The sequence below is a fragment of the Stigmatopora nigra genome, chromosome 13 (assembly GCF_051989575.1).
Source record: "Stigmatopora nigra isolate UIUO_SnigA chromosome 13, RoL_Snig_1.1, whole genome shotgun sequence".
Lineage (NCBI taxonomy): Eukaryota > Metazoa > Chordata > Actinopteri > Syngnathiformes > Syngnathidae > Stigmatopora > Stigmatopora nigra.
In genome coordinates this window covers 8,467,152-8,488,014 of record NC_135520.1, presented here as the reverse complement: position 1 = coordinate 8,488,014, position 20,863 = coordinate 8,467,152, and the positions used below count along the sequence as shown (strand labels likewise).

Sequence of the window (20,863 nt, the reverse complement as noted above, 5' to 3'; positions counted from 1 at the left end):
TGACATGAAAAAATGCTTACAAGGTGGAGCTACAGAGTCAAATCTTAAAAAAAAACTCTTTTTAATCTGAGCTGTAGATTTTAAAAACAACATTGTATAAAACCTGCACAATTCAGATTGTTAGCTTTTTGGCATACACCTGACAGAGAAAATCAAATGACCAGGTGAATGAAGCATTTTCCACATACAACCCCATATATCGCAGCCATCATTTGGAACTAAATGGGGCCTGACCAGATCCTCGACATCAGGCCCAGCACGAGTCCTCGCCTTTATTTACCTCCGCGGTGACGCAGTCATGGCATATACACATATGAGATGACAAATGACGACGGGAGAAAGGCTGCTAAAAGAAAGGCAGGAAATGGTGGGCTCATTATTCCTTCGTCTTCTGAGGCAGCCAGAAAGAGAGAAGATGTCACTTCTTGGCATATATGATGACGGACTGCTGTGCCAATGGAGCACTAATAACAATAAAGAGGGCACTAAGCCACACTCTATTTTTACTCCTCTGGCTTGTCTCTACAGCCCAGAGGGGAATACACGCACACACACATGCACACATACACACACACTCATACAAGAGCGAGAGAGGGAGAGAGAGAGACTCTAATTAGCGGCGAAAAGGAATACAATGAGTGAGTTATTAAGACACGGGGGCTGCTCTCAGCCAACCTTTGCCCCGTGTCGGAGCACAGGTCACATGATAAGGAAAGGAAATCCGCCAGACGACGGCGCCAGGCGGCCTGTGCCCACTGAAGACGCAAAATAGCTGCGATATCTGCAACCGTTCCCACAAGGGAGGGCATAGTACATGGACTTATGTTATTATTATTTTGAAAGCATCAATCAGCTGGGAAATAGGAGTTGCATACGCCAATGACTGCTTAACGTTTTGGGGGCATCCTGAAAGCAGAGGGTAAAGGTATGAAGGAAAGAAAATGGGAAGGAGGCAATGTTTTATGTCTTTAATTCCATAATTGCAGCATATTTAGTGGTGAAGACTTAAATATTTCAAGTTTTCCTTTTTTTAAATGGCCCCAGTGTTTTTATATTGTCAAATCATTTTTTTTATTTTACAATATATGCAACTGCCATTGAAATTCATGTCGCTTTTGCTTTAATTTCCTCACAATTTCCAACTCCAATTTCCATTAGTGGACATTGCCTTGGAATCCATTTTGACCCACGCTCAGTCCCACAATTAATTTCATCTAAACCTCAAGGGTTAACATTTTATTCCACCAACTTGCCTGTTTCTTTGCAGTCCACAAAGCCAAGAAAAAGTCCAAACAAAGCCAACAACTTAGTCCTCCAACTTTGTGGAGCATTTTCCTAACTCCCATCTCTGGCCAATACAGAAACTTAGGACCACTGACTTTTATGTTCAATTTTTATGTTCCCCTGATTTTGGCGGGCAAGAAGAATAAGTCATATTTTCCAAATGTATCATAAAACTATGAAGCAAGAGCCACTAGCTTCTATTTACCCAATTCTTTGAAGATATGAGAGCCTCCGGGGGTTCCTCGACATCCTACTTTTCCCGTTTTCATCCTTCTTAACTTTGACCCAGATGGAAATGTCGGTGGCTTTTTTTTGACTCCAACCTGGGATTTCAGCCAGTGGCCGTGTTTCACCCCTAGCTTACTAAATATAGTAGGATACTATATACAGTTATATATGTGTTTGATTAGGGTAGAGCGAGCAAGAGGCGGGAGTTGCTTGATTCGGTGGCGATGCCAACACGGGCATCGTGATCCCTCTCATTTAGGCAGTGCTAATTGGTAGTTAATTAGCCGAATTGACTCTGTTGTCAGATCCCAAGCGTCAGCCCCCCACCTCTACAACCTACCCTCTAAATTCATTTGAGATGGGCAAATAATAATCACATCTGTAGGGATGAAGCAAATCGCTCGTTTTCACATTTGGCAGATTGTGACGCGAGTTAAGGCTCTTTTTAATAGATTTTTATGAACATTTGATACATTTTGATCAATTATGGTAGATTATAACTGCGTATAAATGTGTACAACTTTTGAAAATTGATTTAGATGAATTTTGGTGTGTGGCTGTATTCTTGTACCAGAAAAGTACTGGTCAATCTCACAGTTGGTGGTTTTAAGGTGTTTAATAATCAATTTTAATAAATATGAGCGGTTCAAAAATATAGTACATGGACCAATGTGCTACAGCACACGACAGGTTGAAGGTTCTGCAAAGAGTGCACATGCCATCTACTGGTTAATTTGTAATCTATGACAGAAGTTATTACATTAATTTTAATTATATGTATACTCACTAAAGGAGTGGTACCTATAACTTCGATTCTGAATTATTCAGCGTAGAAAAAAATAGGTTGGGCTCCAAGAAACAATAGAAACTGACCAATGCTATGTAATTAGCAAGTTTCAAGACACTGAATTCACAACTGACATAGGGTTAGGATTTCAAAATTAGTGTACACAAGATCAAGAAAAAATACTGCAACAAATAATTATGTTGCGTTTTGGCAAATCATCAGCCTCAAATAATAATATAATCTTAAACCTGTGCAGTTTTAGATAGGAAACATTTTTCCGAATTTAATATAATGCTGAGCTCCCAACTAAATCCCAGCAAGAATACATTGTCTTGGGCCTGTGTGAGGCTGAGGAACTGAAAGAAGCATTGCAGGCAAAGCTTTGGAAGCGATTGGAGGGTGTAAGGAGATGGGGGTGCCTTTGTACTTTGCAGCACCTTTTGGCTCTTTCAAACCTCAACAGCTTGGTTTTATTGGTGGGGTCGTTTAATAACAAGAGCTTGCGCGTTTGAAATAAAGTCGAGGCGCGTTTTGTGCGTGGGCGAGGCTCCTTTTTCCTTCTTTTTTTAATTCTTAGACGGGTAATTTCTGTAGCAGCAGGGAGGTCGACAAGTGTGGGAGAGGGAAAAGTAGGTTAATTTATTTCATTTGCAGAAAGAGAGAGGCATTAAAACCTGTGGAGGAAAAAAGGGATTGCAAGGCAGTGAAAGTGGAGGGTAATTTTTAACATGTATATTTCTTTTAGGTTTTTTTTTTTCTGAACACAACTTAGCTCAATGCACGCGGGCAGCCGTTGTAATCCTGCCAGAATCCTCCCTTTGCCCGGAGGCCATCTGTGAGGAGAATAGCAATTTTATGACTTTGCCATTAAACCAATTTCACAGCCGTATTGTTTGTTAATGAGGCCCCCGCAAACGAGGCGAGATGTCACTCAATGGGGACGACTCTTCGACTCAACCTGTGCCATCTTCTTCTTCTTTTGTTGCTTCAAGTCGACCGCCCCAAACCTTTCTCCTCCAAACCATCTCCTTCAGGGGTCCCCAACACATAAAAAAGAAAACTGTAAAAGATAAAATTCAAAGTCTATACAGTCAAGGCTTTTGTTTAAGAGCTTCCATTTGCCTTCGGAGCTCATTGGGACAAATGGAGGGTGGGCGGATGGGGTTATTATCATACTGTACCAGCTTAAAGGGACCTTTACAAGGGCAGGTTTAGACCAATTTGACATCAAATGTAATCACAAATGCAATAGTAACATCCTTCATGCAGTTTTTCTTAAATTCGGAAGCCATTTTTGCGTTTGCTGAGTCTGAGTTTACAAGTGACAAGAGATGTTCTTACTGGTGCCCAACGCCGAGCATCACACAACCTGGCAGAGTACATTTGGAATAATTACTTTTATCTGTTGAGGAAGATAGCCATGGGAATTATGTGTCAGCCACAGGAAAAATGCCTGCTGTGTGCAAGTAGTTGTGTATGTATGTATATGTGTGTGTGTGTGTGTGTAAGGGGGTAGGGTATGTACGTAAGAAAGGGCGTGGGGGACTGAAAGGGATAAAGGTGACCAGGTGTAACAGAATGGCCTTGAGGGTGTGTGTGTGTTGGGGGTGGGTGGGGGGTGTTGGTGTGGACAGGATCTTGCCGCTGAGCTTTTTAAACTCTGTGAACCTCAAGTAGGTATGTTCTCTTTGTTGAGGCATGCTTCTTGTTTTTGCCTTCACCTTGCCGCTTTTCACTTTGCATTCCTGCCAAAGCCCCATTCTGTTCTTTTTACACATACTAGAGAAAAATAACCATATAAATATGCAGGATATAACAATGATCTCGTGTCATTCACCTAAGTTATGGTGCTTTTGGTACTGAAAACCTTTATTGGAGATAGGGACATTGATATAAGGCTTTCATCCCATTCATGCTGCTTTTACAGCCTTGAAACTTGGGAGTTTGTGATTTTTTGGGGGGGTGAGACAGATATTTGTTTGGCTTTTATTATTGCAACTGTCACTTAAGGACAGGGGGCCACAGCGGGTGAGACGTTTGCGTTGGGGGTCTGCCATGCACATCAGAGTCCCTGTGGCCATGTAGCAGTTGCAGCACCACAAACATCCGCTATTTATAACTCCCCTATGCTGGCCTTCACAGCTCAGCTTGTGTGTGTGTGTGTATGAGTGCATGCTTCTGAATATATGTCAAAGCAATTATGTGCAATTGAAGCTCTTATTAAATTTTTGCCCAACGCTGGGTCCGCCGCTACAACCATGCAGCATCATGGAAACTTCCAGGGTGAATAAACACATTCACACACCACTGACACAATTATGAAGAAATAGGTGAGGGGTCGAGAGTGGCGAGTATGATACTGTACTCCCTTATGTATGTCACTATATATCTGCACCATCAATATTTACTGTAGTTAATAGTTAAACTAAGAATTGGAATGACATTTTATATTGCGCCTTTCCTAGGTAATTGTCACAAAACCTGTTTTAACATTCACGTGAATTCATACATTTCATACACAGTACGGGTTAATACTCGTTTGTGACTTCAGATAGGTTTATTACTGGTAGCCGTTACATACATTTGAACTGGGAGCTGCTGCCACTCCTCCCAGTTCAAATTAATTTCACATCAATCCCTGCCAATGGCGGCCAATGAGTTAACACTTAACTGCCATCCCACCCAATTCAATTGGTTTGCACGTCTATCTTTGTCAACGACAGCCAGACTGTTTATTACTCACACCTCTAAAATATGGAAAGCATTTTAACATTTGGAAAGAAAGTTGCATTAGCGTGGTGTAAACATTCTGTAGCGCAATTTTTATGTTCCCGTCAGTAGAGAGGTAAGTGTATAATACATGTAGAGTTTTTCTTTCCCACATTACAGTACAATACATTGAATTCCTGTTTGGTTAAAAGGAATAGCAGAAGCATTTGTCTGATCCCGAGCAAAAAAAGCAAGTCGACCGTCCTTATTTCTCTGCCTCGGCTGCAACGGCACTCAATTTGGTTTGAAATATAACGCCTCTATCATGTCATTATCGCTCCCCCTGCTAATCCACAAAGCCGCCCTGTTTGATATGTGACAAAAAAGGGAGGAGAAGGTGGGGGGCGGGGTGTCGGGTCACAGAGTCGCACACTCGATTACCAGGCACTCGACGCAGGGAGAGAAGAATAAAAGGCAGCTCCAGAAGAATCAGACATAGAGGAGGAAGAAAGTGAAGATGCAGACTGAGAAATCAAAGTTGTTTGATAGCGCTGAGAGGTGAATGGATGCCACAGTAGTTAACCCTCCATAAGGAACGCTATAAGCAGGCTGGAAAATAATGCGGCTGATAGAAGGGGGGGTTGTTGGGGATATGAGGCTTCCCTCTGCATCTCCTCTCCATGCGTAAAACACCTAAAACACTCGTATTCCAATTTACCATTCACTGTAAAAACGGTTCATTCGCCTCAGGGCCCAAAAATACCTTATAAAAAAAGTTATTCACTGCAATTGATGACTGTAGATGAACAATTACCATGCCAACTGGGTGCAGTATTGTACATTATCCTGGTTCACAGTTAAAGACACACCCCCTCAGTTTTAACCTACCGGGAAAGAACACGAACCGTCATGTCGTCCCAAGAGAGGTGGTGTCAAACAAGAGGGCAGAAATGACGTATCCAGTTCTGGGCTCCGCAGTGTCCGCTTAGCTGCAGCAACCCATGGTTTAATCCAAGGCCCTAGCCACTCCCATTTTTACGTTTTTCGTATCTCTTCCTGACTTTTCCGACCATTTGTCTAACCTTTTTTAATGAGTCCACCTTCCCATCAGTTCATTCCGATGCATAGCAGGACTTGACTTTTACAGTGAAGCCGTCAGCAGAAATCTGTCAGGAATAAGTGCCCGGCAAGAGGCGGGTGAGCAAAGCGTGCCGCAGTGCTATTGATTTATTTTAATTAGCTGCTCGTTAAATCCTGCCAGTTTGCACCGCAAATACGTATAATGCTTTGTCTGATTTTATATTTTTTCTCCCCCCTCTCCCTATCGGACTCAACAACTCTACAGTTTTATTTTTGGGGGGGTTTGGAATGTACGGTGGGCTAAGAGCGGCCGGAGCGAGGCGAATGCAACTTGCAACCGGGGCTGCGGGGGTCCCACAAAAGGCCAATGAGCGCAGTAATAAAAAGGGGAAGAAAAACAGGTCAGTGAAAGTCCACAGAGGAGAGGTGAAACAGTCCCTCTTTGAGAGGCGCACAAAAGAGGATGGAAAGGAGGGGAGAGAAAAAGAGAGAGATAGAGAGCAAGTGAGTGAGAGAGGTATGTAAACACTGCAGTTGCCCCAAACGTGGGCCCTCAACCTTCCTTTAAAAAAAAAAATCCAGCAGCCTTCTTGCACTCACATCTGCACCAAATCAAAGACGGCGGTGAGGTCATGTTCACCCGCCTTACGCCGCTACAGCGCAGCAAAAAAATAAAGGGGGAGCGCCAAAACATCCCCACGTCAATCCCAGCTCCGCTATTTGTCACATTTGCGGTGATAGCGTATGATGAATCAGCTGATAGCGTTAAGTCCGGCCTGCATGCGTGGGTTACAAGGCTGATTCAATCAGTGTTGTTGTCACTACAGCAGATCAGTGTTGGATGTTCAGTAGCCCGAGACCGCCCCGCTGCAGGGCCGCACCATAATGACTGTTTGCTTATACTAAACGCGACCTCCTCGTCAGCTTTTTTCAGGGCGCTTTTCTGGTCAAAGGGCTTTTTTATTTTGTATTTTTTTTCCCACATCCCTACTTTCTTTTTTAGACTTAAGTGAACGTTTTGCTTTGGAAGTTGATGTATGGAAGGAGTGAGTTAGAACTAGCTTCATGCAGTAGTCATCGCTTTTTGTTTTTTGGTTAAGGTCATTTTTTTCTCCTTTTGGTGTATTATTAATGATAACTGAGGCATACTAGGATTGTTTAAATGGTATTACCTTTAAAATGTAATTGTTGTAGTTAAAGCAATTTAAATAAATAATAAAGACAGAGCAAATTCAAATTTAAGGAAGCCATAAGGACCAATTTAATTTTTTTTACTTCATTTTCTACTCTAGTGTTTCCTATCTGACATCCTTTTTCACAGTTATCCTACCATTAACCTTTTTCCCGACTCTAACTTTAAAAATAAATTAATTCATTTTTAAAAATCATACAGCAATGACAACAACCACCAGAATTGACATCATCCAATCACAAGCCATTTGTGGGAAAGGCTCAAAAAATATGACTTGACAAACAGACAAAGTTAAACTGTAGCTGGTTCCACTATGTCTTTACACACAAAGGTTGTGTTTCTCTTGAGCTTAACTTGTTGCCACGATAACCAGGAGGCAGCGCTAGAAGTTTGAAGGCGGGGGATATAGACCCCACTCCACCCCATTCTGGCCTTAGAGCATCTTTTATCAGACCTGAGTCGAACCAATTGAGCTTATCAAGGTCGGCCCTGATAACACTGTTAATAGTGTGTGTTTAGAACAACGCCACCACCCCCAATCATCCACTAGGCGATAGACAGGTGTGAGGACCAGGTCAGGTTTTGACCATAGGGCCCATCAATTCCATTTTTCTTAGGCTGTCCCTTGCTGTCTATGTTCACAACAATACCATAGCGTGTCCCCAGAACCTTCAGACAACCCCTGAAAGTGCACATTTTATTATCTGCATCTGGTGGTGCACTTATTATTGCCTGCCTCTGCTCAGTGTTCTCAAACCTACACACAAACACACACACACACACACACACACACACACACACTCACACAGCATGGGAACTCCATGCTGTCTTCAAACAAATAATTAAAGGCAAGGTTAGGGGGTCGCATAGAGGTCATTCCTTGGGATACGCAGCAGAATGTGTACATTCTCCCCAGGAGAGAGCCAACTAGTGTGTGCGAAAGGGGTGGGAGGGGGTGAGAAGGGATAAGAATGGCCTTTACCAGGTCCACTAGTGTTTTAATATGGACCCCTTCTTCAGCAGCCCCAAACTTGTTAAGCTGCACTTCCCCATGTCCCGACATACTGTAGGCGGCACACACCCTAAACCTTAGCCCAAAGTATCCAAAAGTGCACCCAAGTGCTAACTATTTTCTCACGCGTAAGCGCGAAAACGTACGCACGCGTCTGCCGAGTGTGTCAGCACATTCTTTACAGTACACACAGCCGCCATTTCAGCTTACAGTAGCAAGTCGACGTGTCCTAAAAAGGAATGACGCAAAGAGATGGCGCACATGCATGCGTCCGAATGGACGGAAGGACACGCGCCGAGACGGACAACAATTCACGGTTTACAAGTGCTCGGGAGCTCCGAGGCCTTGTGGGGAAAATAACAGAGGGTATGAATGATGGAGCCAGGACAGCGGGAGTCCACTTGACACAAGGTCTCGGCTACGCTGGATCAACACGGCGTCCCTTGGCTACTAATATCGGCTCACACACTTGGGGGGGAGGATGGCGCGCCTGTTAAATAGCCTGGCCAGAACACAATGTTGTCTTATACTTAGAGTGCATGTTAGTAGACTTTCAATTTGTATATCTTTCTATACAGCCGTGCAAAGTGTTATGGAGGTCATCCAAAATAGACTGTTGGGGGGGGGGGGGGAATACTCTAGCCAAAGTTTACTTATTTGCTGCAATTTTCTTTGTCATAGTGTTTTTCAGTCTGTCAATCTAATGCCAGCGAATGCTTCAACCATAAATTGCCTACTCTTTCGGAGAAATTAAATGGCAATTTTACAAGATGTTAGAAGCCAAATTCCCTCGATTGAGGAGAAGTCTTCGGCCCTTTATATAGCCACACTTAATGCAAAATAATAACGCTCTCAGTATATAAGTATTTATTTGATATTTCATGTTAAGTTAACTGTGTATTTTCCATGAGTGCCTTTCTGAGATTTCCAATCTGTCTTAAAAGGCCTTTAAATTGTGATTCAATGACGTTTACCTTCATTGGCCTTCACTTTTTTGCATGTAGAGGTGATTAGGATTAGGATTAAACCAACTGTTTGGTTCTGATTTTGACAAATAGTCTCAAGTAATTATTGCACCACATGTTGTGTGGGCATGCACTCACCATCATTATTGACAATTATTCCTTGGTTTGTCATTTTTTTTTTTTTACCTTCAGGCTAAGGCATTATAAAGATATTATAGTGCTGTTTTTTTTCTTCTTCCTAATTGTGATTTCCTTTCTGGTGTCTGATTGCCAAAAACCCTTCCTGGGGTTATAGTAGAGTGCCACCTCTTGGTGCTTCTTCAGTGTGTGCCAATTGGCTTGCACATTCTCGTTATTCCATGTGGAAAAATCGTATTCTTGGTTTTTTTTCAGCTGTTATTGCAGAGCTGAGAGTTGTCAGCGGTATGTAAATGATTCCCCTTTGGTGCGTCTCCTCCTTAAAAACATGTCTTGGACTAAGCATTGGTCTATTTGTGTTGAAATGTAATACAAATGTGCAAAGAAAGCTTTGTTTCGAGAATAGCTGCTCTACACACACGCGTATCTTTACATCTCAGTGTGTGTATGTCACAATGCTCTCGTTTCTGGTTAAGTGACTCCAAGCCACACCTGCTAACTGGCTCCTGTTGTCAGCATTCCTTCGCTGAGAAATCATCATGCCAAACCAGGCCTCTCCCTGGAGCGAGTCCCAGCGAGAGAAACGTGAGAGAGAACGAGACAGAGAGGGGGTTAGAGATAGAGAGAGAGAGAAAGAGAGTGAGGGTGAGGGCCAATCGCCACAGAGACTGCAGGGGAGAATCTGGCCAATCAGGAGTGAGGTCACCAGTTTGACAACTTTGTCGAGAAAGAAAAGTGAGTGAGTTGAGGAGCGAGCCAGAAATTTGAGAAATGCTAAACATGTCTGCCCGGATAAACAAAAGCTGCTGCGAGAGCAGCGTTCAAGTGTGCACGCCATTTTTCTTCCTTTTTCTCTATTATGACTTTTTAGTGGCTATGTCCAAATGTTTTGACGGGTCTCCAGCAGAAGACAGAAGGCCAAGTTATGGGAACACCAGTCAGGGCCGGATTGATTTTTATTTTTTTTTGTTTACATTTATTTTATATTCACTTGCCATTTTAGGCAATAGACAGCTTCTCATTATATATTTATTTTTGGTCTTAATTTTGAGCTTGACTTATATCATTTGGTTACATTTTTTGCAGAATTTACTTAATCCATTTATCTATATTTATTTCACATATTTTATGTTGTATTTTGTAGTTTATAAAAGCAATAGAAGGACAATAAGGAACAAAAAAATGTCTTTGGTGTCAGATTGCCCATTTTTAAGTAGGACTGTCATTGCCAGCGTTGTCACAGTTTTCACTTAAAATGACCAAAAAATATATGAGGGGTGCCTTATTTTTACACACCTGTTTATCTGCGCTTTCTCTTCTTCATGGTAAGCGTGCAACTTGGAGGCGGGCAGATTAGAAGGCGTTTAAAGTTCACCAGGGAAGGTGAGGGCAGGTATCATGGCTTCATGGGGGATTAAGATTCCAAATTGGTTCCAGCTCTACCTTTCCTGCTAATGACCACCTCTTGAGTCATTCTGTATGCTTCGCTCGTGATTTGAAACCACCTTTTCTATTTAATATCAACCACATGGCCGTATACTGGCAGTGGTCTTTTTTTATGGACGCAAACCACAGGGTTTAAAAATGAGTTTTTGGGAGGCGAGTGGTCAGCTTGTGTTTGACGTGACCCTCAAAAGAGTTAAAAGGTCAACCCCAGCTGACAGTCACCTCCAAGTGAACCCCCTCCCAGAGCTCCACTACACTGGAAAAGCTCCTTTTTTGTGACCTTGCGATTATTTGCCACTAAGACTGGTAATAAAACTTCAGACAGCCTAATTGATGGGCTCGATGACAACAATACCACGTGAAAGTAGCCCATGCCTGGTCCTCATTTCTAGGCAGCTGGAAAGAGAACAGAAGCCCCTCCCTCCCATAATACATAGAGAAATGGGGACCCATTGTTTGTTCATTTTTTAGCAACAAAAAAATATTACTACATTATATTACAAAATATTTTTTTAGCTCATAACTCAACTTTCAACAAAAACCCAATGACTTTTTGGTTAATCACTCATAAGTTATAAATTAAAGAAAATCATGCTACCCATAAATCAAATTTACCCTTTATTTGAACTTTTTTTTTTAAATCATGGCACTCATGATTTAAATTTTGGTAATTTACTCATTATATAAATGATAAAAATAAAGAAAAAATCAGTAGACTCCTAATTTAAATTGTCAAATGGCTCATAATTCGAAAATTCTGTCAAATCCTGTGGATTAAACTTTTTAAAAAGCACTAGTTAAGCAATATCTGTCAATTGGAAAAACTTGAGGAATCTTCATACCTTGAATTTGAAAAAAAATCATGTATTATTTTAAACTAAAATAGGGTTTGGTGAATGTACATATTAAACTTTTGGGGTCCAGTAGCTGCAACAAGGTTAAGAACAACAGATGTTACAGCCTAAGAAAATGTGAAAATTTGCATTTCTGCAGGTGTATGTAGCAATGGTGGTTAAAAGGGATGGGCAAACTCTGTCAACACAAAAGCATCCCATGCTTGGTCCTAATTTCTGGGCAGCTGCAAGCACTCTTCCCAAGAATTGGGGTTCCATTGAAGGGGAAGGAAGGCTGAAAGGAAGCATGTGTATCCTCTGTGCTTCTTCATTAAAGCTTACTTTTTACATTCCAATGAGGGGCATCCCGATGCTGTAAGGGGGGGGGGGTGCAGCTTTGGAGACAAGCTGCAGTTAAGTTGGCGTGTGCAGGGCCAAAGTGTCTGAGGGGGGAAATAAAAAAGGACGGCAAGAGAAAGGGATGTGCCACAACTAAAGCCCCCCACCCCGCCTGTGCCCGAGCAGCGGCTAATACTTGAGGAATGTCTCCCCGGTGCCCGTGGCAACGCAACGTAATCAAAAGCTTTATTAAACGAGGGGGGAATAGATCATAAGGAACATTAAACGTGTCCCTCGCAGGGTTCCCAAGTCGCCGCACAATTGCCCTTTTGTTTGTTGTTGTTTTTTTTTGGCTGTGGGGGGGCAGTGGGGTGTTGCTGGCATGAATGTTGGCTTGATTTAACGTTTGTTTCTTGTTGTTCTGTCTTTGCCAGGTTCATTAATGCCAGGAGAAGAATAGTACAGCCCATGATTGACCAGTCGAATCGAGCAGGTAAAAAAAAAAGAAAAAGAATGGATACAGTAGTCTTCTTCTTCTTGCTCCTCTCCCCTCCTCTTCCTCCTTCTCCTCCCCTAAAGCCCCCCCCTGGTGTGAAGATGTCCTTTCCAAAAATCCCACTCGCATGCACACTGTTGCCCTGTTTCTCTAAAGAAGAGGATGGGGGGGGGGGGGGGGGGGGATTGGTTTGGGTGTCTTACCTCAAGTTACCCCCGTAGACCATCTTCTCAATGTGCACAGACTAATTGGAGATTTCCTATTGGAAGTACATGGATAAAACCTTTGGACTACTTAATAGTCGGGCCATTGTTGTTTTTATACTACATTTGTATCCAATCTCTAATTGGCAGGCGTGTCTTATCCTACACAATTTAAATTTCGGCATTTTTTGTGTTGAAAACAAGAAAAATCTAATAACCTATTTAGTCCATATCAATCCCTTTCACACATTTTTAACAAATATGTAATATTTGGTGTCCTTTTAAAGATAAAAAATCTCAATAACTCTAAACAACCATTGACGAAGAAGAGTCACCATTCAACTATTTTGAGGAACTTGCGTTTTATTAAGATTAAACCAACAATATTCAGACCTATAACACTTCTTGGTTGTTAGCACATTTTTGTGCACTTAAAAAAAAAACTAAACCTGTGTGACTCTCAGGCACAAATAAAAGACAAGACACATCTTTTTTTAATCTGGTTTATTAATATAAATTCATACACAGTCATTTCTTTATTTGCACAGCTTTCTTGGATCCGCATCTGGAATATTTAGTCGCCTACCTTCAGTTTATCCCAATTAAAGATCTCTATAATAAATTAGCATGACTAAGAGCCACCCCAGTAATCCCAGTTGGTTTCATATGATCCGACATAATTCACTTTGGTGCATTTGATCTCCTAAAAGACAAAACCAATGCAGATTGTGTGGTAATATGATAGCAAGGCCTGACTGTATGCTTTCTTTGCCCTTTTTGGAACAATGTTTGTGCTGTACGAGTGTGCCATAACTTAACAGAGCATGTGTGTGTTTGTGTGTGAGTGTGTGAGTGTGTGTGTGTGTGTGCCACGCGCCACTCATTGCAGTGCACAAACATGAGAACAATGTCTTACAGTATGTTTGGGCTGGAAGCTGAGACAATTGCTGATTGTCTGGTGTCTTTTCTCTTCTTCTTCTTCCTCTACCACCATCCTCCTCCTCCTCCCCCAAACCTCCTCCACATCCTCCCTATTTTTTCTCATGCCCGCGTGTTGACTACAATCAGGTTTTCTTCTTGATCCTTCAGTGAGCCAAGGAGCAGCGTACAGTCCCGAGGGCCAGCCCATGGGCAGCTTTGTGCTGGACGGGCAGCAGCACATGGGGATCCGACCGGGTGGTGAGTCCTCTCCACATCTTCCTATACCTACTAGGTTACATATTATATACACATATTTTTATTATAAGTCATATCAGCAACAAGGAAGAAAAAAAACACAATTCAGTTGCAATTTTTGGGGTGAATTTTTTTATTTTATCAGACACACAAACATTTTTAAAATATATAAAATGAAATATGACAGCCTTAAAGTCGTCTCATAACACAACATGGCTGAACTTGTGTTTTCCAAACATAATTTTTCCACCCATTCTCCATCTTCACTATAATTTGGGAACAACTCTGCCAACTCCAGAATTTAAAGCGAATTTCGGTGACAGTCAGTGTGAAAAATAACATAAGTTTCACTCCAACCAAACGATGAAAATGTGTGACTTTGTCTGCAAAATATAGCATTAGTTTACATGTATTCCAATTCTTATCAATTGATTCTTCTCTCATCTTCCTTTTGCCCTTCCATCTTGATCTAACTTATCGTTCCTCTGACTCCAGCTGATTCTCCTCTGGTGTTTTCTCTCCTCTTTCCAGGGCCTATGAGTGGAATGGGGATGAATATGGGCATGGATGGGCAATGGCACTACATGTAACCTCCATCTTGTAAAGCAAAAACACAAAGAAAAAGGGGGAAGTAAGTACTGGGCTCTCTATCATTTGATCTTTTTTTTCATTTTCTTTCCCAGCTTGGAGACATTTCACCCTCGGACCTCCCGGTTTTGGTTTTAGGATCCTTTTTATCGCGGTGTGAAACAAGCATAGGGAATAGTTAAAGATGAATTAACTTGGGAAAGGGGAGGCTCGAGACGTCCCGGGATGGGACTTGTGGCGCCAGACAACAAGAAGAGAGGGATAGTAGAAGGAACAGAACATTTATTTATTGAGCCCAAATCCCTCCTCTTCACCCCTTCTGAGAGGACGAGGATGCAAATGTCGGGCATTTAGGGAAAAAATAACATCTCCTGGGGAATGGGCTGACAAGGGTTTGCAGTTGGGGGGTGGCGGCGGGAATCAAGCAGGCTCCACTGAAGCGATAAAGAAGGAGAAGTGAAACTGTCCTAAGAGTGACATAAATCTGTCCGGCGAAAGGATTGATGCTCAAATTATCTTATATGCAAAGATGGGAACGTTGCAGTACATTACACCCCCCCCCCCCCCTCCTCGTTGGTCAGCCCCCACCCACGATGAGATATACGGGCCTTGAAAGGGGGGTGGCATGGCCTCATCCTTCACGGGGGGTTTGTTTTGAGGAGAGATGTGTTTTGATTGTTTTTTACTGGACGGTGACAACTTAAGGAGCAGGACGGGGGGTGGGCAGTGGTTTGTCTGGGGCTGGTGGGGTGCCTACTATTCAGATCATTGCGATTCATTTATGAGGCTGTAGCTTTAGCGTAGTGACTAAAAGAGACACATTTAAATACTAATGCGGTAATTTAGAAAGAAAACCACAGTATTCTACCAATGTGAAATACTATGTTAAAGGGAATGGTAAAAAGTAGTTTAAATTTGAAAGAGTTATTCAAAATATTTAAATCGTGAAATGCAAAGGCCTCTGATAATTGCAAAAATACAGTTTAAAAGCACAAAAAAACTTAATGTCCATAATTCTGGTGTCAAATGGCACTGATATGACCGTCTTTCGGCCTTTCCTCTCAAGGGAATTAATATTAATGACATCATGAGAATTTTGAAATTGTCTTCTCGCATGTCAGGGAGCGACTGCCTTTTTATTTTTGTTTTTCTCCAAAAGATATGTAAGCAATACATTGGGAACCGAATGTCAAATTGCGAAATACATCTTGAGTCACTTCACAATACACAATATAGCAGTCATGTTGCCAGGCTCTAATAACCAGTGTGAAAGTTGTTTTTTGGATGGATTTATGATCTAGTAGCACAGTGCCAAAATGACGCACACACACACACACACACACACACACATCTATTGCATCTAAATGTAGTAATCGTGATTAAGGTAGCCACGCGGGCCCGTCTCGCCACCTGACATTTAAAAAACGGAGACATATCACATCGCAAAGAGCGTCGGGGGGGGGCTTCCAAGGATATTTTATCTTAACACCTAAGCTGCGCGCTGGCCAATGAGCCACAATATAATAGCACTTACCTTGATTAAAAGAAGCCTTTATATGCAAATGGTCCGACTGGGTTTTTTCCCCGACAGGTCAAAAATGCAATTCTACCGACAGAGATCATTTCACCCTTCTGGTCTTTACCTCCTCTTTCTCTCTCTGTCTTCTGTTTTGTCTCTCACTCATCATCAGCTTGTGGCGACCAGGGGCGAGGAAAAAAAAAAAAAAAGGAAAAATCCGGAAGCAATGTTCCCTAAAACAGCCGCGCAGCGACAACATTTGCTCAGTTTGGCTAATTCTTAATACGCAAGCCGTATAATTTTGAGACTATTTAATTACGCTGGGGCACTTTTATACGCTTCATGACCAATTACATTAATAGCTTAATGCAGATGAATATTATTCTCTCTTGATTTGATTACTGCAGCACACAATATGCTTCGACCGCTTACTTAATTACGGACGCTTGTTGAGCACCACGACGGGCGCTGTGCCGTAACAAGGGGGTCTGACGAGGAGTGGTAGGCAACCGGTATTGTCTTTGCGTGTGACGTTCTCGCTAATAAAGAAAAATATATCAGGGGAGGGTGAACTTAACGCAATGACTGCCGCTTCTTCCAGTTTACAGTCTCAAAAAACATCTGCTGGGTCTTTTAACAGGAGCCGCTCCAGGTTATATTGAGGCCAAAGGGGGGGCACCTCATGCCTATAGACCCCACCCTTCCTTCCACTTTGCCCCGCCTTGAATGATTTATTCATTTTATGACCCCGGTAGTGAGGTTTTAAGAGAGCTGCTCTCACAAATATGTGCATTTCCAATCATCTGACATGGCAACGCTGAGGTATTGGAAAATGGGCCAACCTCTCATCCAATGAGACCAGTCATTAATCTCACAAACACCCCCCCTCCTCCTCTGCCGGCCCACCTTCCCTCTCGATGCTATGTCCTCCTCTTCCCCTCGCAAAGGCCCTCCGGTGTCATTTCTTAATTGCAGTGTACTAAGGTGCAGGAATGCAGCGAATGAGCATGCTTAGTGACCTTGCAGTGACCTCTCCCCTCCTATTACAGCTTCTAATCCCCCAGGGGTTCACATTACAAAGCGGGCCGGCCCCACAAACTCAGACCCGAACCCAGAACCAGGCCCCCTGGCTCCAGTAGGCGCCCCCCCGCCCCACCCCTCCTTTCCTATCCAGCCTTATGTAGGTGGACTCAATGTTGCTCTTAAACAAGAGTGCGTAAAGAAAAGGGGAAGTCAGGAAGAAATATCACTCACATATCTTGTCTTTGGGAAATTATTACAAATGTGGGCCTCAAAACCAGTTTCATTGGGACAAATATAATAATATATATTGCATGCTTATCATGTGTAGACCCACACAAGCCTTAAAGACACAGTAAGTCTGCAAGAAAAAAATAAGATGCCCTTTTCTTGAGTTGTACATCCATCAACAACTAATTACTTTAACATTTTAAAAGTCCACTTCCCAGAGCCAATGTGGATTTTGATAGGCATCTCCATCATGGTTCTCAAAAATCCTCTATTTTGCTTTTTTTTGCCATTTAACTATGTTTAATATCACGAACTCTGGTTTTGAAAAATTCAACTCCTAAAGTCAGTTTCACTTCTCAATGAGAGTTTTGGTCCACATATCGATCATAAGTATATCTACAAAAAAATGTAGATGAGGAGAAAAGGATTGTCTGTGTTTTTTCTCTACAAGTTGTCACTTTAAGGTCAATTCAGCCTTTTTGTAGACACCCTTGAAATTTGACATAGGCTGATATCTTACAAAATTCTGCCCCTAAAGCTACTGCCACATAAATGTTGGTATGCATGTCTATTACAAGTAGACCTACCAAAATCTATCCTGCACACATACACAAAAGTCCTAACAGAAAAGCCTTATTGTTCAGTATTCGGATTGGAACTGGAATTGAACCCACCAGTGCAACCTATCCCTGATTAAACTGGAGCAAGTCCATTTTTTTTAAAAATTATTTTGCATTCATTCTGAGGGAAAACAATACAGATTGGTGACGTGTATTGTACATGTATTTTTGTCTTTTAGGTCTGCCAGCCGTGCCGGTGGACTACGTACCTCAGAGCGGTCCTATGGGCGTGAGCATGGCCCCGGCTCCTTTCAGCAACCCCCGTCAGATGACCTCCTACCCAGACCAGCTGCGTCACGTGGCCCCTCCTTTCCACGCGTACCCCCACCATCCTCACCCTCACCACCACCACCACCACCACACCATGCTAATGCACGGAGGAACCACCTCACCCCACCCGGGGATGTCTGCGCAGAGACCCCCCTTGCTCACGCCCATGGACCCCACCAGCACTGCAGGAGCAGGCCTGGACATCCACGCCTGACAGTCAGAAGGGAAACTTTTTTTGGCGTTTGCTGCAGCCACTTTTTGACTAAAAGAGAGAAAAAAATGCTGTGGCGCCATCTTTTGAGACTTCTTTTTTTAAGAGTAACAATCGAAAAAAGCCTTTGGGGCCCTGAACTGAAGAATTCCAGACAAACTGTGATGACCACAACTCTTTTTTTGTCTATTTGTTTTCTAACGTTTGTTACATTTTCACCCTGAACGGAGGACCAAGTTGACTTTGTAAAGTCTTGGGCTTTAAAAAAAAAAAAAAAAACGAAACAAAATTGAAAAAACTCCAAACATTTACAGAAAGGAACATCACTCTGGAAGACTTTTAAAAAGGAAGAAAAAAAACTCCAAGAGTTATAACTACTGTAGTATAATGAAAAAAATATATAGGTAAATAAGTTAAAACTTGTTGTTTTTGGATCACTTTTTGTGTTTTTTTTTTAAGTTTCCCCTTTTTTTGGAGGACTCGCAGCACAGCACTACGTCAACAAAAAAGATGGAACATCTCAAAAGGCTTCAACAGGGGCCACCAGGTCCTAAATACGCCCGTCACCCCCCCTGCCCCCAAGGCATGATGGGAAAGGCTGCTAGATGACACCCTTGAAGATTTGTCATGCCCCCTCCCCCCAAACACACTTTTTTTTTTTTTTTAACTCTAAAGGCTCTTGAATGAATGTTTTTTAAAGGAAAACAAACATTGTTTCGAATTGCCCAAGCACTGGATTGTGTTATTTTATTATTTTTCTTTTAATACATTTTTTTTTTACTTGCGGACTCTCTTGATGAGCCAAGTGAAGGAAGAAGCTCCACATTTTAGGGGGAAGAAAAGCAATCATACACAAATACACGGACACATGTTGATTGTGCAGCACTGGAGAGAAGCTACCGATGTTAGCCCCCGCCCTAAACCCCCCCAAGAAAATGGAAAAAAAACAATGACAAAAAAAAAAAACACTTAAATTATGAACTCAATGTTTTTTGGGAGGCTTCACAACAACACACATTTAAAAAAAGAAAAGAAAAGTTGAGAGACTATTGTAACAAACTTCGTACAGAGTTCAAGTCTATTAATTGTTTCCTGTTAGATATTCTGTGTTTACCTCAATTGAAAAAGAATGTTTTTTTTTTTTTGCTAGTTTCAGATCTGCTGTGGCATTGATATTGTATATGTCCATGAATTCCTTCCTCTTCTGTTGGTTTTATTTTGTTTGTTTTTGTTTTGTTTGTTTTTTTCTCAGCACGTGTTTCTCACTAGAAGAGAAGGTCTCCCTTGAAAGGTTTGTCAAAAATGAAAAAAAAAGACAAAAACAAACAAAACGTAACGAAAAAAAATACCTGTATGAGGACTGTGACGTATTGTTTTAAAAGGTGTTCAGTCACAAAATGCTGTAATAAATATTTCATTTTTGATTTTTTTGGTAGATTTCTGCTTGATTAACTTGTGTTTTTAACGATCATATTTCCGCACATTTTAGCAGCATGTTAACTATTGTTTTTATCTTAATTCACAATCATACAGTTTAGGCCTTTAATAGAGCAGGTCATGTTTAAAAAAATGTTATAAAACACTGCATTTTTTTTTAGTACATAAATATGTTTAAAAAGATGTTTACGCAAACAGTGTATATATTATTTTTCAGTAGATTTCACATTTAACTTTTTGATTTTTAACAGTACACGACTCATCGAAACAAAAGCGAAATGTAGAACATTAATGCGAGTATCCTTGTTTAGTTATCAGACATATTCCTATGGGAAAAAAATGACATTTTTTTCCCCCCAAATCCTCATAGGGAATGTAAATTTATGAGCGCAGTTGTATCATAAATTATTATTTCTTTTAAAAACAGCCATCTGGGAGGACAAGTAAAATATTTGAAGAGTAGAATATCTTGGACAGCTATTAGCTATTAATAAAATGATAATTTGGTAAATATGTATATATTTAAAAAGAACTAACAATAAAAGTCATTGCTTCAGAGAAAAAGATTAAACTAAAAAAGTATTTTTAGGACAATCCCTCAGAAGCACTGACTCTTATATCTAATTATGGCACTGGTTACATCTATTCTAGATTATTATTTTCATTATTATTATCATTTTTAAACGTATTTGTGGTTCATGTTATTTGACTGATATTGCTTTAAAAGGTACCTAAACATCATTTAAAGGTGAACAGGGCTTCAGGCTGAATTTAAATGGCACATCATTGCGAAGATAAAAAAAGGTAGGACTACACATTGTTTTACTTCTTCCTATGCCTTTTTTTAACAGATTTTTTTTGACAGATTGCTGATAGTGGACTAGAGGTACTGCCACAAAGAAAATGACTCGTTTTTGTGTTGCATATGTGAATGAATCCATTTATGTTTTTTACCTTTTGTTTGAATAACAGGAAAATGTATCCATTACAGGCTGGTTTCTGAAATTGCAAGAGCAGTAGTCAAACTCAACAAAACCAGCACAACCTTGCTGAATTAGACCATAAATTGAAATTAAAAT

General features: G+C 41.3%; 1 protein-coding gene across 7 annotated transcripts in view; it reads left to right on the top strand.

Moving 5' to 3' along the window:
• The window catches only part of meis2a (Meis homeobox 2a), a 78,046-nt gene extending 59,410 nt beyond the window's left edge, over positions 1–18,636 (top strand). For 3 of the 7 annotated variants that reach the window (XM_077731190.1, XM_077731187.1, XM_077731188.1), the window contains exons 10-13: positions 12,448–12,506; positions 13,781–13,891; positions 14,420–14,519; positions 18,046–18,195. In XM_077731190.1, coding sequence (XP_077587316.1) covers positions 12,448–12,506; positions 13,781–13,891; positions 14,420–14,478 — 229 coding nt within the window. In that variant the 3' untranslated portion in view covers positions 14,479–14,519; positions 18,046–18,195. Of the gene's footprint in view, positions 1–12,447; positions 12,507–13,780; positions 13,892–14,419; positions 14,520–18,045 lie in introns of all 7 variants that reach the window. The other 4 variants (XM_077731189.1, XM_077731192.1, XM_077731194.1 and 1 more) reach the window with 3 other exon arrangements.
• Positions 18,637–20,863: the final 2,227 nt, after the last annotated feature.